The 18192-nt window shown below is 33.4% G+C and overlaps 1 protein-coding gene across 2 annotated transcripts; it reads left to right on the top strand.

Annotated features, from left to right (window-relative positions):
• Nucleotides 1–274: 274 nt before the first annotated feature.
• Nucleotides 275–17485, top strand: LOC113496201 (ADP-ribosylation factor-like protein 5B). 2 transcript variants are annotated; one of them, XM_026875361.1, is made up of 5 exons: nucleotides 275–636; nucleotides 1308–1516; nucleotides 4845–4970; nucleotides 10302–10411; nucleotides 17250–17485. In XM_026875361.1, exons 1-5 carry the CDS (start codon nucleotides 591–593, stop codon nucleotides 17296–17298), a joined length of 540 nt encoding a protein of 179 aa, XP_026731162.1. In that variant the 5' UTR covers nucleotides 275–590; the 3' UTR covers nucleotides 17299–17485. The 2 variants fall into 2 exon arrangements, with proteins under 2 accessions (XP_026731162.1, XP_026731163.1); XM_026875362.1 differs by lacking the exon at nucleotides 17250–17485 and adding an exon at nucleotides 14257–16125.
• Nucleotides 17486–18192: the final 707 nt, after the last annotated feature.

The following is an 18192-nucleotide window of genomic DNA, read 5'->3' as shown; positions in this document are numbered from 1 at the left end:
GTACAATGAAACGTATCGGGGGTCTATTCTTATAAACAGGCTTTTTATTTATATGTAGTCGTACATAGCAATAATGATAATTCATTCGTAGCACATATTATATACTTTTAGTATAATTATTTAAAAAACTTCATTGAAACATTTGAAGCTATCAAATGTTTCAATGAAGTTTTTTTGTAGTAAATATATTTGCTATTATTTAATATGAGTGCGTGACCTACATTTCGAGTAATTTTATACATGGTAATAGACCCCAAAGATTGGTGACTCTGACTTGTGTTGCTGTCTCATTATCTGTGTCTTGTCTTGCTGTGTTCGTCGACTGGTTACCCGTTCGTTCTGAAAGAAAAGTACGGAGACGCGTACGAAACATATTTTGCTACATTTAGTAATAAAAATGCTGTTTAGTGAAATATCGTAGTGAACTAGAGCGTGAAAGACGTTCACAAAGTAGTATGCAGTGTATTTTTAAGTCATAACACTGCATATACTTGTACAAATTTCTTCGACAATGAGAATAATTAAGTAGGTCTGTAGTTTACCTTCCAGTCTTTGTCTCTGATCTTTTTAGTGCAAAGTGTTTACCAAGCATGGGTTTACTTATATCAAAGATCTGGAGTTTGTTCGGGAATGAGGGTAAGTATTTATATAATTATAAACTATTACTTAGCTAATGTCAGTGATAAGATAGTGTAAGATGTATTACGAGCCGTCCAAATTAGTGTTAAAGTAAATATTTCCACTGATAAAGTTTTGTGCGGCCTATTTCTGTGATGCGACATTTCGTTATAGCACCTGTAGGAGTATTTGGTCAGTGTAAACCTCTACATATAAGTTTAAATAGAGTGAGACAAACACTAACAAGTTATAAACTTGTTGTTAACTTGTCACTGTACTCATTTATTTTCATTAATAACAATACCAAATAACCCTTGAGAATTTATATTTTATTTACTATTCAATAAGTGGGTAGTAACTCATATTATCTAAAAAACTTGGTGGATAAACTAATGATCTGTACTTTTACTACTTGACATGTACATCATTCAGTCAGACTTAATAAGTATTTATTGTTAAAAGTTTTACAAAATATTACACAACTACTAGTGTGAAAAGTTTTCAACTTAATGAACTTTCAGAAACTATTAATATTCTGTCTCAAAACATCATTCTTACCAACTAGCTTACAATACAAACAGAAAATCTTAAGACAACCATAAAAAAGACATACTTAACTTACTTTACTTGTAGATTTAAAAACTATCAACTCTACAAAAAAACAATACTTATGCCATTGTTTTCCACAGAACACAAACTAGTCCTGGTGGGCTTAGACAATGCTGGTAAGACCACAATACTGTACCAGCTGTTGTTGGGAGAAGCGGTTCACACACGGCCAACAATTGGCTCCAATGTCGAGGAGGTGGTCTGGAGGAACCTGCGCTTCGTGATGTGGGACCTCGGAGGCCAACAGAGCTTGAGATCAGCCTGGAACACTTACTATACCAATAGTGAGGTAACATAACATACTAGACTATATTTTGTAGTCGGCTATTTTTAAATGATGAGTAAAACTTGCCTGTCAAAAAACAGTCCTAACCTAACCTAATCAATTATGTATTTCGCTGAACAGTTAAATAATTCTGCTTGTCAAACATTTATTTTTGATGATTCTATTTTCATACTTAAATGGTATTGTAATTTACTTATGGCTCTGGATTTAAATCTTACAGTGAGGAAAATTGTTGAGGATACAATAGTGTATAATTAAGAAACAATCAGACATTACGTAAACATATGCGTCATAATAGAACAGTTTAAATAATGCTGTAAACTAATATTATTATTAAGAAGTTAATTCAATACATCTTTAATGCCAAACCGCTGAACCAATTTAAATGAAACTTTGATGATATATTTGGTTTGTAGCAATTATAGCCCAAGTAAGGTCGAGGCTACTTTTCGCAGTGATTACGCAATGCCCAGGCGACAACCGCCGTTAAATAGAGTAGTCATAATTGACAAACAATCAGACAATAAAGTTTTTTTAATGTGTCATAATAGACTAGTACAAATAATGGCTAATGTTTTAATAAACAATGCAAATTGTTTAGCTTCATTTCTTGGTGTATCTAACTGTATAAAAGTCAGCCTATAATAGACAAAAGAATAAGGAGATTAGCATTCGTATTAAAAACGTAGCACAGCAAAATGTCTCGGTCATTGTCAAGTAGAATGTAGAGCTATTAAAAAAGGTCACTCAGCTAAGCGTCCTTCTTGCTTACGGCTGTATTTTTATAACATTTAAGCATGCACCGCTAAACTTAACCTTGAAAACAACCATTTGTGATAAGTACCGAAAGTCCAAATCAACTAAAATACGCCTTAAAATAAATAAATAAAATGTCTATCTGTCTCAACTTAACTGACACAGATAGTACGACTAACCTAGACTGAAAATCGAGTGACGTTTAAGATCACATAAGAAAAAATATGACAAAAACAAAAGTTAAAACAGTTTCATTATTACCATGAAATTTGTTTTGGTCTTACTCATTTACGACTAGATCGATTGACTTTGATAAAAAACAAAACACACCAAGTAATTAATTGTTTACTATTTATATTATGAAGCTATACAGTTTAAACATCTAATGTATTTTTGTATAGTCGACATCCTTAATTCACACAAGGATGTATGCGTAACTAGAATTCGACCTTGTGTCCACAAGTTAGCTTACTTATACGTCTTCTGCTAATCAAATTTGTCACATAATTTTGGTTTAAACCCGACTAAAATATGTGTTATGATCAAGAAATTAGTGTCACAGAATGTATGTACGTTTCGACGCTAATACTAAGACACAAAGTTATAGGGATTGATAAATCTAATTAGTCCATCAGATAGATTTCTAAAAACATTGCTTTTTAGTTGATTAAATCAATCATAAATAGCGAAGATAAAACACATCAAATGCTAAGATTGATGAAAGTAAAGACTGATAAGTGACGTCACACGAGGTTTCAACTCTGTACTTAAATCTTATTTTTTTTGCTTAGGAGACGAAAAAAAAAAATACCTTATTTATTTTTTTAATCTATTCAATCAATTAGTTTCCGCTCATGCGTCTATACATAATCTGCCCTTATTAAGCTCAAGCTATTGCCTTATCAAAACCTATACTACTCAGCAGTCATTTATGAAAGTGCAAAATACAGGCAGAGCTACGCTCAAAATTAAAATATTGGCGTTTGCATTGTATGGTTATCAATAATCAGAAACAACTTTATAATATACCACAGTACTAAAACCGCGATCCATTAATTCTCTCCACAACTTCATAAGTTGAGTTAAACACTCAATAAACGCAGTACTTTGTTGTTGCCAGTCACGAATATCATTAACAGGATAAGTCGTATTAATTATATCGATAAAGTGGCCGCGACTTAATCTGTCCCGTACACCATGTTATCGGGCATCAATAATACCAATTAAGTATATTAGGAAGTGCTCCGCCTTATCTAGCGTTTTCTGTATTATACAAGCGACTTATTAATCTTTTTCAAAAATTACCTAATGAGAATATAAAGAGTTTTGTTGCTGACCCGTGCCTAATGTATTTGGCGGTATTTATTTTGGCCAATAATTGCCACAAATGACGTAGCTATTGGTAAACGAATTTTCACAATTGGGTTCAGTAGATGCGATTACTCCCGAAAAAGAAACAGAAACACATCACTCCTTTACAGTCTTTGCGACATGATTGGAGACACAAATATCTTCATATAGTGTAAACAATATGAATACACTGTAGATATATTCATGCTCAAGTCTCTGATGTCAAAAATGACGTCACTCGAATAATAGGAACATACGTAACGAAATCCGCATTATTTCATAATACTTGAATCATTATGGCCTACTTTAGTTCTGAGTACCCTGTGGCGCTATGCGACTGTTTTATAATTCATGCGAAATATAATTATTGTACAGGTTTCCGCGACCGGTTTATCCATCATTCGATAACTTTCCTTGCGATGCCTTGCACCTACTTAGCCTTACATGCACCTGAAATTTTATGCTTTAGCGCTGTTGCTATTGAAAATGTCACTTGCTTTTGACTTTTTGATCGTTGTACACCGCTTGCGGCTCGCGTATCAAGACGTACGAATTACGCATGAATATTTTTTTATGATTAAAAATTAACTCTCAGAATTCATCCGTAGAAATCACATGCAATTTCGTTCAGTCGTTATTACATTGTGTTATACCAGAAACGTATGTGTATTGTGTATACTCTAGAAAGAGCGAGAAAAATTCAATCTATAAGACCAGTTACAGCATGATCCCGCACTGCTATAGCAATGTACATATCTCGAGATTGACCCATTCAATATGTATTACGCGATGCACTGAGCTAAGCCGAGAGCAATTTGTTTGCCTCCGGACTCGGCTAATGGATGTGCGCGACAACAATTTAGCTCCAGAGGAAGGCTCGACCCTTACCTCATCCGTTTATTACGATACAACTATCAATTGGTATACAATAGTTATGCTGTTGCGTCATTTTTGACCGATAAAAGTTTTTGAAATTAAAACGATAAGTAGTCTGCTGATTAACAAGGCTGTCTTCACGTAATTTTGAACAAACAGCCTAATTGCTTGGCGTTCTGATAGTATTCTATAGTTTAAGAGCCATTGCAAACCATAGCGACTATTTTAATATTGTGACGAATTTTATGTTTCTTGCTCCATTATTATCCAAATATATTCTTATTATTATTAAATTGTCAACATAGTGATTGCGTCGCGTTATTCCATTGTTAGTTTTCTGTTCATTCAGTTCGTGATAATGGTTATTGACTCGACGGATCGTCAGCGGCTGAACATAAGTCGCGAGGAGTTGCATCAGATGTTGAAACACGAGGAGCTAAGTCGAGCCTGCCTTCTTGTCTACGCGAATAAACAGGTAATTTTAAAACAGACTAAAAGACACCGATATCGAAACACCCTGTAGTATTGTGTGGAATAATTAAAAATATAAATATCGCCCATTTCTGAAACCAATACCTTTTTTTTTATTAATTCAATTTAATTTTAAGAAAAACATCGAGTGTTTTGATTTTGGTGATCTTTTTTTAAACATGTCCATTAGACATACATTATTACGTATTGTAGAATGTTATGATTTATAGATGTGTCAAAAACTGAGCGGAAATCATTTCGATGAAGCTTGAAAGTTTCGTAACAGTCTTATAAGTTATAATGTACCATATGTAAAGTTGTAACTACTCAGTCAAAAATGCTTAATTCTCATGTTGTTTTGTCACCAGTCACTTGAAAATAGAAAAAAATCAATATCTCACCTATAAATATGGTTTGGTTACTAGATACACAATAATGACATAGATCGTTGATTGTTAAAAAAATCATTCATACATTCGAGTTAACTGGGTCAAACTGCAACAGCCTTTGGCCATCGCCACTTCAATTTCCGTACTAGTAATGGGCTGCTACGTATAGGTTGGAGATAATCCCGGCAGTACAGTTACCTACAGCGCTTCAACCAGTATTTAGAGTATACCAAAATCCTATATCTAGTTAAATTCATCGATATAATATACATATAAAGGACCCGTTAGTCTGTGAGTCCGGACTAATATAATAATTTAAATATGTATACTTCTATACTATATATATAAAGCTGAAGAGTTTTTTTGTTTGTTTGAACGTGCTAATCTCAGGAACTACTGATTCGAATTTAAAAATTCTGCGACTAATAGGAGCGAAGATACAATGGAAAATGTGGTAAAAAACGGGGAAAAATATTCATCTTCGGGAGCTTCCGTTCAAAAATTCTAACTTATATCTTCTAACCACGCGGACGAAGTCGGGGGCAACAGCTAGTTCCATATAAACAAACTACTGAGAGCAATAAAGCAATATAAAACCTTCGAATTGACTCTTGGAATGTGAAAGTATAACGTGATTAGTTTCAAGATCAACTTATTACAATAGTCTCAAATAACACAGCCTGTCAAGTTCCGCGTAGGAAGTACATTAAAATTTCTAAACAGATTGATATTACTACGTCCTTATCTAATATGCTATATTTGTTTTGTTCGATAACTACTACTAAAAAAATCTAGGCGTCGAATATACTTTGTCTGCACCTAAACCACAAGCGGTCTTAATCAACCATTGAATAAGAGCCAAGCCTTTAAATTAAGATTTAAATCTTTCATCTTCATAGTTTTTAGGACTCTTATCGTTAGAAGGCATTTTCTATTTCTTAAAAACTTTCCCTTCGTCTTTCGGAAGCGTTTCCAGTTACTGGCAATAGGGACAGATGCTTTTCTTTCTGAAAGCAAATTTAGACGATGCGAAAATATCGTACGAGTTGCATTGCTGACGATGATATATGTCTTTTGATACCAGAGCTGTGCGGCCACGTAATGTATTGTTACGATACGATATAGCCTTTAAAGTCATTTTCAAATTACTGGACAGTTACATTTTGTTGTTATTACAAGTCACGAACTTTGACTACCTACATGGGTTGGATATGTCTCCTGACTAAGGACAGTGCACCCTCGTCGAAGCCATTAGGTAAATGCATGTTCACGTTAATTCTCATTTACATAATTTAATGTCGTATGACGTCATAAGTCGATACGAAACGTATCGGATTTTTACTTAGCGAGGCCACACTCGGTTATGGATGTTCTAATTCGTTTACTTAGGTCAGTGCTAATGTGAATTTGTTTTATTACTCCTTACTTTCTTTCTTTTCTTTTGAATATCGAATTTAGACGTAGGGGTGACAACAGAAAACTTACATTATGCCAAATGATACAGGGTAAATTTGATTCCATATAAATTAATTAAAAACATTAGTTTTATGAAGCAGTACCTCATATTCCCATGAGCCTCGTTTCGTTTATTTGTTTATTAACATTGAACTAACAGTCTAAATCATCTTGTTATTTTATGTATCCACCCTATTATCGCCTAACATGTATATAATCCGTCACTGAATCAAAAATGTGTATAAATAAATGCTGTGTGGCATCGCTCGCGGTGACTACAGCTGTGTCAATCTAATCGCGTCATCAGCATTATCTATGGCGGCGTAAGGACGTGCCTTTTACTGGTTTCCTTATCTCGTAAAATAAATACCAAATAATAATAAAATCGTAACTGTTCATATTTTTATAGTATTTTGATTGCGTTGGCATAATGTTCGTGATTTCAAAGGAATGGGGTTTTGTCTTGTAGATTTTCTTGTAAAGGTTCTTTTTCTCTAGGATAGGATACCATATTAATATGTAATATAATAAAATCAGCAGTCAACAGTGTCATACAAAATACTGTTTTTTGGAGATATACTATTTGAGTAAAATAAATAAGTGTAAGAGCTAATAAATTGGCTTCTGTGTTTACACACTCCTTTTTCAAATACAAGGTATCACACCAGTTGTTTGTTGTTTAACTAATGTAGAAAACGTAAAATAAAAAGATATCAAAAATTAGGTAAACTAAGAACAGTTAAATACGTATCCTTCAAACCACATTCAAATCTTGCATATTTTCCGCAATGCATAATAAAAAAGGTGTTTATCCGTACAGTTAGCAACGGAAGTCGCTAATACAATTCTAAAAGCACAAATTTCTTAGACAAGTAGGAATGTCACTTCAATTATTTTAGTGTTTGAAATACCTATATTAAGTGTCAAACCTATAATAAGTTGACTGATAGTCCAAGAGCAACTCATCCAATTAGATTGTACAGTTGTTTTGAAAATCTGTTTGTGTTGACGACTTCTGTCGCTGACTTTACCATGAGAACGCTCAGCATACTTGCATGCCGTGTGAACATCTGTTAATATGTGGCGGAGGCTGCCTAACGCAGCCGGTTGTTAACGCCCCCCCACTAGACTACACGTAAGGTCAATGGGGACCTAACCTTATTGTCGTCGACGCGCGTCATGAACGTGAAACCTAACTAGATAAGGAGAAGGAGGTGCACTGCCTTTGTACTAGGACGTATATCGCGAAAGTAATATACGCTGTCTAAGAATTAGAATTCGATGTTCTTTGTAGGTTGTCAAACGTAATGGAAGGAAAATGTCTAGTAGTTCGGATTTCATTCGCAAAAAGTACGGCAACATGGATAATTCGTTTCAAATCTGACGTTGATCGTCCTCTCTAAATAATCCTGACTGTCTGTCTGTCTTCTAACTCTTTTTGTTCTTGGTTTATGATAGAAGGTCTGACCACCTAGTAGCTATTTTAGTATTGCAAGATATCATTTTTAGCACCAGACAAGTATGATTTCAATCTCAAGTTGAATTTGACCTACTTCCCTGTTTCCGTTTAAATTGAAATTTCCATGATAGGGGCTAGTGTCATATTTTAGCTGGAAGGTGGAAGAGTATATTGATTCTAAACAAAAATTGTAATTAAAATAAGATTTTGTTGTTTAGTTTTGAAGAAAAATGTTTTAAATTAATGCTTGTTTTCTAATTTCCTCGTTTATGATATCTTGAGTGAATATAAAAACTCTTATCGATACATTGTATAATGCAATGTAAGTACTCGTGCTTTATCTAGAGATCTGTATCACTAAAATAAGTAAATAATTAAATATTGTAAGTAAAACTGCAATTGCATTAGGGAACTTTACTAGATTTGATTTCTATTTGACTTGCCATTGCAACCGGGACAAACAGAAACATTTTTTTTCAAGCCAATGAAAAAAAATGCGAGAAAAACGCCATGTTATAAACATTTATTTAAGAAGTGTATTTCTTTCATGTAAAGACATGCTTCGCTTCGGATTCTCGTTAACATGTACTAAGGTCGTTTTCTAAAGTTAACTTAATATTTGCAAGGTTTCTAACATCTCGTTCGCGTATTATTTGTTTCGAATTAATTGCCTTATTAATGTTTCCGATCGATACGGCATCGATTTAATTAGCTAAAACACTTGTTTTAATCCAATATGCAGGCTTGATAACGTCTGTAATAAACATTGAGTAGCTTGTAAATTTGTATATATATTGTGTTCCCTATGAGTAGAAAAATGTTAAAGCAATCGATTTATTATAGAGACCAGTAAACTTGGCTAAGCATGAAAACTATCGATATAACGATATATCGACGGGCCTGTTGGTTTAGTGGTTAGTGACCCTGACTGCTATACCGGAGGTCGTGGGTTCGATTCCCACCCAGGACAAATGTTTGTGTGATGAGCACGATCATTTGTTCTGTGTCTGGGTGTAATTTATCTATATTATGTATGTATTTAGAACTATATAAGTATGTTTATCAGTTGTCTAGTACTCATAACACAAGCTCTGCTTAATTTGAGACTAGATGGCGTTGTGTGAATGTTGTCCAATATTATATTATTATATTATATTATTATTATACGTAGGGCTACCATCAGTCAAGGCTTCCTAGGATTTGTCCTCTTTAGAGGATGGGAAGCGAGAGAAATCAATCATTAGTTATCAATGGAAATAAATCAATAATCAGTGAGGTAATTTGTTGTTCGGGCTTAAAATATTTTAGCCTTTGCCCACCCGTGACCACTCAAGCTGTGGTAAACCGACGACCAGAAAAAAAAACACTGTTCGCATGTCCAGGCTATAGATTATAAAATCCGGGGTTCTCGCGCGTCTGGTAAAGGAGTTCGAATTTAAGTCATAGGGGACACCCCACAACGGAATCGGCGTGACAGAAACATGCATCAAAATCCTGATCGATACATGTAATAAGTTGTCAAAACGGTTGATCACAAGACTTGCGTGATTGGTAGTATAACAACCAATAATATCGTTTGACGGCAACTCTGACAGGTGATTAGCTGATGTTTGTGTTCATGAAACTTTCAGTACCTGAGTAATTCTCCGAACGAATTGCCTCCTTAACCTTACGTAAACTTTGTAGGACTTGAAAATTGTTGCAAGTTAAATAGAAAAGGGGCACCAAATATAACTACATACTTTAAATAATTATTGTTATAAGTCGTGTTACGGCGAAGCTTAGACATATTTTGAAATCAACAGTGAGACAATAGCCTATTCCAAAAGAGTTTTGATATGACCGCATGCCTTGACAAAGTTGAATGAGAATGGCTTTTTTTGAGAATTTTCCGAACATAAATAATTACGGAGTACTCTTACTAAACCCTTAATTACATAAAGATGCGCAACCAAATATTAAAAACCTTATTTATAAAATATTTTATTTTAGATGACTAACAATGTACTCACAGTAATAATTTCGTTTCCAGGATGTGAAAGGATCGATGACAGCAGCGGAGATATCAGAACAATTGGACCTGACGTCCATAAAGCAGCACCCCTGGCACATACAGGCCTGCTGCGCGCTCACCGGCGAAGGGTACGGTCAAGTATTCAATCTCTAGTTAATTGTCCTTGTCCTTGTATTCAACAACGACACTCCCAAAAATTAGCTGTATTCAAAAGCGCTATCCCGCTAAGTGACGATCTAATATGTTAGTCTGTGACAACAAAGTCTATAGTTTTTTTTTAATGGGACATACCCTCCACACTTGCCTGTCACGCAACTCCTATAAACCAGGATAAAAAATTATGACCAACGAAAGCCGCCTAGCTTTTCAGTTCGGTGTGTCCCAGGGAAACGATTGGCTGTCTTGGAAACCATGTCTATAATTGACATTGACCTTGACTCTGTGAGCGCCATTTTGCTCAATGTTCTTGAATATGGATGTAAAAATAATCTTAATTTGAGATACTTACTCTGAATAATGATGAAAATTTTGAAAAAATCCTACTGACCGTTCAATGTCACGGTCGTTATTTAATTTCGCTGTAACAAGCTTACCTCATAAGGTTGCGATCACGTTTTAATACGTTAATTTTCCTTACTTTATAACCTTACAAAGGTTAACGTAAAAGTTTTCGAACCTATTGATTAATTTCGACGGTTGTAAAAACTTTCGCAACCAAAGGTTTAACAAGTTTTCGTTCGTGTTTCTAATAATTTGGGATCAAACATGGCTTTTCGTTTCTAGGAGTTTTTTTTTTTATTTTACGATTTAGCCACGCGCTAAGTCTCTGAAGCTTAGTTAATGGTTATGTTTATGTTTTTTTTTTAAACCTTTAGCGTAATATAATTTATACCAAAACTGACAAAGGGTGACAGAAAAAGCCGCATATTATTCAATTCGTAATTAATTTGTCTGTATTGAATAACAATAAAAGGGTTAAGGTAACATATTAGAATATTTCGGTATAAGTAGGCAGAGTACTAAACACACATTACAAAGTTAAAATAAAAATATTCTTATTTTTATACCTAAGTGCATTATTCAACAGAGATAGATAAAAGGAGGTTAGGTCGTAGTATAATATTATATATCATTTCTGCCTCTTTGACTAACTCGGAGACTGTGTTTTACATTAATAACGAACGCTAGGTATATCCTTATCAAAAAGAGTGAATCCACCGCAGCTAAGCGGAGAGACGTGGAAATGTAATTGGTTATTCAAAACACTTCTCGTCTCCTCTCTTACCGCATGATGAATGCCAGCCTTATTAAATTGAAGTCAGACGTTGGCGACGGCTACATTGCACGGAAATGTACCTTTAGAGCCTGCGGCACTGGCAAAGAAATAATTGCAAGACAGATTCCAGTTGTTTTGTTTAAAGTAAAGCATGGGTAAAGGTGTGCCATAATCAAGTAGGCTAACAACTGTTCTTTCTGTACCAAGCCGCCGCAAGTCAGAAAAAGACAAACTTAAACGGAGTCTCATTTTTCTCTCGCGGCCTAAGAAATGAAATCATTTATTTTGCAAATAGGATAGGAGACCACTTGTGCATGTTTTTTTTGTTTAGAAAATTGTTTCGAAATTTTCTGGCTGTGTACCTTGAGAAGAAACATAAAACAAACTCAGTCATCGCCTCTTATAGAGTCCAGATAATATACTTCTCCAAAATGCAAATCAATTCAATTTTTTTCTTTTTATTTGTTATTAAAGCATTCATATCTGAAACTTTAGACGTGTTACGTTAACTTCCCTGACTCAAGTTTTTGCCAATCCTTCATAAATATTCCTATAAAAAATAACGTCTCACGCGACACCGGAGTCGAGTGCTGCGCGGTGTCAAATTTACACATCAGCACCGGAACACAACACCTCTCAAAAAACATCCCACGCGACATAAAAAAAGAAAAAGTACCTATAGACGAAAGATGAGCTTAAAAACGATGGGTAGTGGAAAGGAAAAATTTAATTAAAATTGTGATCTCAAGAAATTGAATTTTAAATTTTGCAAAAATAATATAAGTACGAGACATAAGTAAGCAGACCAAAATATAAATCCTATGTTCTCTCTAGAAAATTTATTACAGTTTTCTACACTGTCACAAAAAATTAAGTTGTTCTCTAATACACTAAATTAAATAATAAGCACAAAAACCTGCTGAGACCAATTTTGGAACATTCAGCAATCTAACGTAGATATGTTAGGTATAAAACCGGAACATACACACATATACACCAGCGTCTTATATGGAAAACTCAAACTATTTTAGAAGGAGATATTAGTATGTAAATTCAATGTAGACGTATGTTATATTTTATTGTCGGCAGTCACTATTATATCCAATCCTATCCTGCCCGCCTGTGTCACGAAAGCGTAAAATTCACTCTTAAAGAGGTATTTTTAAATGACCTGGATAGTTCCTGGTTTCCAAGTATGAGAATTCAAAGCAATCCATGTAATTTTCTATTAATAATTTAATATTTACCGTTTATCTTTCACTTTCTTACCTAGCAGATATGATAGCGAAAGTTGTAACTAGTCTAGATTCGCTTGTGAACTGGTTTCACATAAACGTACTGCCTTGTACGTAGTATTGGAATACTCAGTTATGTTTCTCTAACCGCTGACTAATACTCAGCGGAAGCATATTTTTTTCTGTTACAACTGTGATAATTTCGATTCGGTTAATAATTAATAGTTAGAACGCCATATTCAAGAACAAAAAGCAAACTCGCCCTTAAGTTTCTCAAAAATAGGGATTACTGAGGAGGTCACATATTATTATATTTTCTTAGGGTAAATAAACTAATATATTATGTACGACACTTACGGCCGTTTTCAATATTATTCGGCCTTTACCAAAAAGCCTGACTACTATTGAAAAATCTTTCTACTAATATGTCATAATTATTTCTCTTGTTGCCAAATCCATCATTAAAAAGATATATCGATATCGGCCGTAGGTGTCCGTGAATACGTATCATTTTTTTTTATTTTTAATATGTGTATTCCAAATCTTGGTTATACGTATTGTTTTCTAAGACAATGATAAAATAACAATTGTGTCTTAACACTTTATCACCATTAAGCAGCCTAGTTTTGATAAATATTTGCAGTCACTGACTTCTGACGTATCCCTCTTTATCAAGAGCCATAAATTATATAGATATGTCATTTAGAATGTAAGTAATAAGTATTGATACGTCTTATAGTTAGTGTATAAATATTTTGAGCTCAAAAGGTACTCGTCATGTGGCGAAATTAGTTTTTAATGTAGTTTTATTATTTTATTTACCTCCATATATTCTACTCTATAAGATCAGGGTATAAAAATTTCAGAAATCGCTACAAAAATCGCGTCTAATACCCTAACTCCCCCACTCTCTTTTCAAGTAAATAAAAAGGTTTTGTTTTCGGTTTTGGGTAGTATGCAAAAATAGTTAAGTTCCTTTGTCTGTTAGAAACAGTATTATAGATACAAGTAGTTAACGCTATTTGTTAAATACACATTTATGAATTGAATATTGAACAGTTTGTGGTTTTGAATTATTCAAACTTTGATAACCACTGAAGAATGGAGAGATCTAAACCTGTACGTGTCAGGCGTCTGCGATCGCTGAACAACATTTATGTTATTTTTATTAATCTTTAATAATTCTAATGTGAGTATTTTTTATTTTCTTGTGCGTTTTCGATGCATTTTTTTTTATTTTAAGACTTCTCTAGTTACCAATTTAAATACGAGTTCATTATGAATTTTTGAACCATCATGGCTTAATAATTAAAGACTCGATATAATTTGGATCATTTTAAGATCATCTTGTAACAGGGGTTTGATTATAGACCCTTGTCCATTCATGTACTTTTGACTTGTTCATAATAGTGTTTTTTATTATTTAATCCTCAAATACCAAATGTTGTGATTTGTGTTTCAGATGACAATACTCAAAGACTCTTTAATGGGAAAAGATGGATGATGCCGATGATGCTGTGTTGTGTCTGGACTGTACGTGAAATCAAACATAGCCGTCGGATGTCAATCAATATGAACCCGATGCCAGATCTACAGAGATATAAGATGTTCACATAAGCAACTAGCGGACCCTACATAACTACAATTTTTATTTTTATTACTTTTATTTTGTAAATTTGAAGCGTTCAGGTTACCACCCCAACTCGTATGAATTTCCATTCAACTTGATCCAGCCGTTCAGGAAGAGTTTTGTTTTAGTTACACTCGTACAGTATAATGTTAAAGGTATTTAAAGATGTAAATTAAAGCTGTTTTAGACAACTCTTAATGCACTCATTCATCATTACACCAGCCTATTGCTAATAAGGTTCGAGGGGTGAATAATTATTTCATAATATAAAGCTTTATTCACTCATATATCGGGATTGATATAATTGTCAATTATGATCACATAATAATCACTTACCATAATTGCTACTGTACTAACGTTTACAAAATTTGTCAAAATGCACATGCTCAATGTAGATAAATCAAAAATATGATTTATGAACCTGTTCAATTCATGCAAGTGTTATCGAATAGCCTTGCTTTTATTAAAGCTAAGTAACTGTAATGTTGTGAAATTAATTGATGAAGGTTTCGTTTTTTTTTTTCTAGCCTCGAAGGTCCCGCCAAAATAGTTCTAAAGCTCTATCCCGTGCTACTAATGTATTCTGATTGTTTTTTCCAGAGTACTTACAAGTTACTTACAATCATAGCGTATAAATGGAATATTTAAGAGCGAGAAAAGTCCTTTTTCAGCAATATATTACCACCAGTTTGCCAAGCCAATTTGAACTATAAATGAAAGAAAGTGGCAATTGTAATAAGTGATTACAGGGCACCTGAATACAGCTGACTCTTGCCACGATCAAAGCACTCGTGTGGAAGGGGAAAATACTCGACTGATTATAGAAAATTGTTTCAAATTAGACATCCAATTACCTATAGAACGAGAACGTGTCTAAAAATAAACTGAATTGATTACTAACATAAATGAAAAAGTATTACAGGAGCTGTAGGTTGTCAGTGAATTCATGTTTATTTAATTTAGTTATGAAGTTATTCTATTGTTTAACTAAATCCATTTTTATCGATGTATGTATAGAAAGCCCTTGAACAAAAAAACTAAGATATTGCCAACATAATGAAGTCTACGAAAAGGATGGAAGGTATAAATCGTTTATTATTTCATTGATTTCTAAAGAAAAATAAACTTTAAAGAAAACAAAATGTCAACGTAAGTTCATATAAAATAACGATGCTCATGTGTCGCAATGCACTCAGTTTTCAGACGAATTGTCACCAACTCTATTAAACTTATTGCAATGTTCTCCCTCGCGTATACGGGTTTCCCTGTTAAAGTAATTACAAGTGTCGTAATCGCAATCCAGTCTCGTGCCGACACTGTGGATATAGATTCGTATTTCATTTATTTTAAAATAGAAGTAACGAACGCGTCTCAAAATGGATTGGAAAATAAATGTAAATGTAATGTGAAATGTATTTGTTGGTTGTGTGGTACGTTATTTCTTATTCATCTAGATATACACTCCTACTGTTGAGCATGACATTTTTATTGCCTATGTTATGAAAATTCCACCTGAAACATTTGTATTTTGTCCATTTTAGTACCAGACGGCTGACCCTCATACATCAACTTGTTCATAACCCAATAAAAACTGTAAATTTCATAAAGATACTTTTTTCCAGTCTAAAAACATGTATATTAGTTTAAACCATGTACATTTAAGTAATAAACTGTAACATAAAATAGAAAATTTCAAATCAACAATTTGTATTTATTTACCCATATTCTAAACTCCCGCCTTTGTAAGCACCTGTTAACCTGTTGACGTTTGTAAAACTGTTTCCTTATTGGAGAGGAGTTACATTTCCGCTTGCATCGAGACCTACCTGTTGATGTGTTTCCGCGCCGATGCACTAGATGGCACTAGTATGCACTGATGTAGTCTCTATCGTAATAAATTACGCTGTCAAAGTTAACTTTCGAAGTTTGAAACTGTTGATTGACGTTGGACCGCCAACGATACAAGATTGATCTAGTGTGTTTGTTTGTCATTGTCTGCCGTATTATGATAGATTTGTATTATTTGAAAATACTATATAGTGCAATGGAATATATTGTTGTTGTTTTTTTTTTGTATTTAATATTTTTTGAAAACTTACTTTGTGTCGAAAACAATTTAATTATTGTATCTCGGAGTTTTAAAAAAATCCAATAAAGTGTAAAAAATGCACTTAGATTTAGGACAAGCGACTGTGGATCACAAAATTACTTGTCCTACGCGGGCATCGAACCCACGTCGCGCTTAGTGTAATTAGCTTAGTGACCTACATAATACCACTAAGTTATCAGTCCATTCAACATTACACGCGCGCTTAAGAGTGGTTGATTATTGTTTCAAAATCCTTATAATTTCTTTTATGAGTGTCAATAACTGCGATTTCCTTTTGTATAAGATTTACCTTTTTAAAGCTGAGCTGCATTTTTGAACGGCTTTCACACTGAGAAATGCAGTCCTCGTTTCGAATTGTGTAGACGAACATTTTACTTATGCTCAGAATTGGGATGTTATTATTATTTTTAAATAAACTGTTTAATGCTGGTTAGTGCTGCCCGCACTAATGTATTTAATCCTTGTGCAGGCGGCGTTTCACAGCCATGTAAGCCACGTGCAGAAAGTCTGCCAGGCTCAGAATAAGCATTCGAAATGTGTTTTAATTTACGAAGTGTCATAAAATTAAGATTTTTGTCGTGTATATTTTGAACAATTGTAACTTTACTATTTGCTGTGGAATATAACTGAGAATTTAGGTAGGGATAAATTTAGGTCTTGATCAATTAATAAGTATGTTTTTGAGACTTTATTAATTTATTATTTTCTTTCACAGATTACATTTAGGCTTAGAGTGGATTGCGAGTAGAATAAAGAAGAAATGACAGGACGCTCAGTGGTGCCGAGTAATTTTATAAATAGGTACATACTATTGTTAAAGTTACATAAAATTCTAATTCTTGAATAACTTACGTTTGCGTAAATTTAACTATATTCTAAAAAGAGACCTATCAGGATCTATGTCCGTTGTTTTGCATGAATGGGATATTATAATAAACATGTTCTTGTATATTTTAATGATTTTTATTTCAACTACTGAGATTTCGAACAAAATTGTACACACCATTATATTCTATAGCTAGTGAATAACTATGATTACATACGACGAGTACCACCAAATATACAACAAATGACGCAATACATGATGCAGGTTAACTCATTATCAATAGTGCACATTTATTATTCTCATGTTATTATCTAATTTTCATTGACTAAACAATATCGATGGTAATGATTCTATATTAAACTATCACAATAATATAATTATCATAAAAAGAATAGTTGTAGTGCATATTAAATAAATAAACTTTTCCAAAATATACATTGTCAAATAAATGTAAATAAAATAAGTTACATTAAAATGCACTAAATTAAATGTTAAGTGGCAATGTTAGATCATCCTCCTCACTCAGTAGACAAATAATATACACAAAATGGAAATTATAACAAACAACCACTAGCCAGTTACAGACACGAGTTCGTTTACATTATTTAAACTTATAAAAAGTAAATGTTTGGTCCTTGAAATGCATAGAAAGGATAAAGGCCTTAATTAATAAATCCTACACAGATCTTAAATAATTAATTGGGTCAATTTGTTTATATTTTATATACTTTTGTTCTTTTAGAACTGCATATTTTTTATTAATAAGGCATAACTAAGGTTAGGGCGAGAAAATCGTCAAAATATATATGTAGACTGTTAACACCCTACCAAT

Source organism: Trichoplusia ni, chromosome 7, assembly GCF_003590095.1.
Source record: "Trichoplusia ni isolate ovarian cell line Hi5 chromosome 7, tn1, whole genome shotgun sequence".
Taxonomy (NCBI): domain Eukaryota; kingdom Metazoa; phylum Arthropoda; class Insecta; order Lepidoptera; family Noctuidae; genus Trichoplusia; species Trichoplusia ni.
Note: the sequence above shows the minus strand (reverse complement) of the source record. Positions and strands in the feature narration are given on the sequence as shown.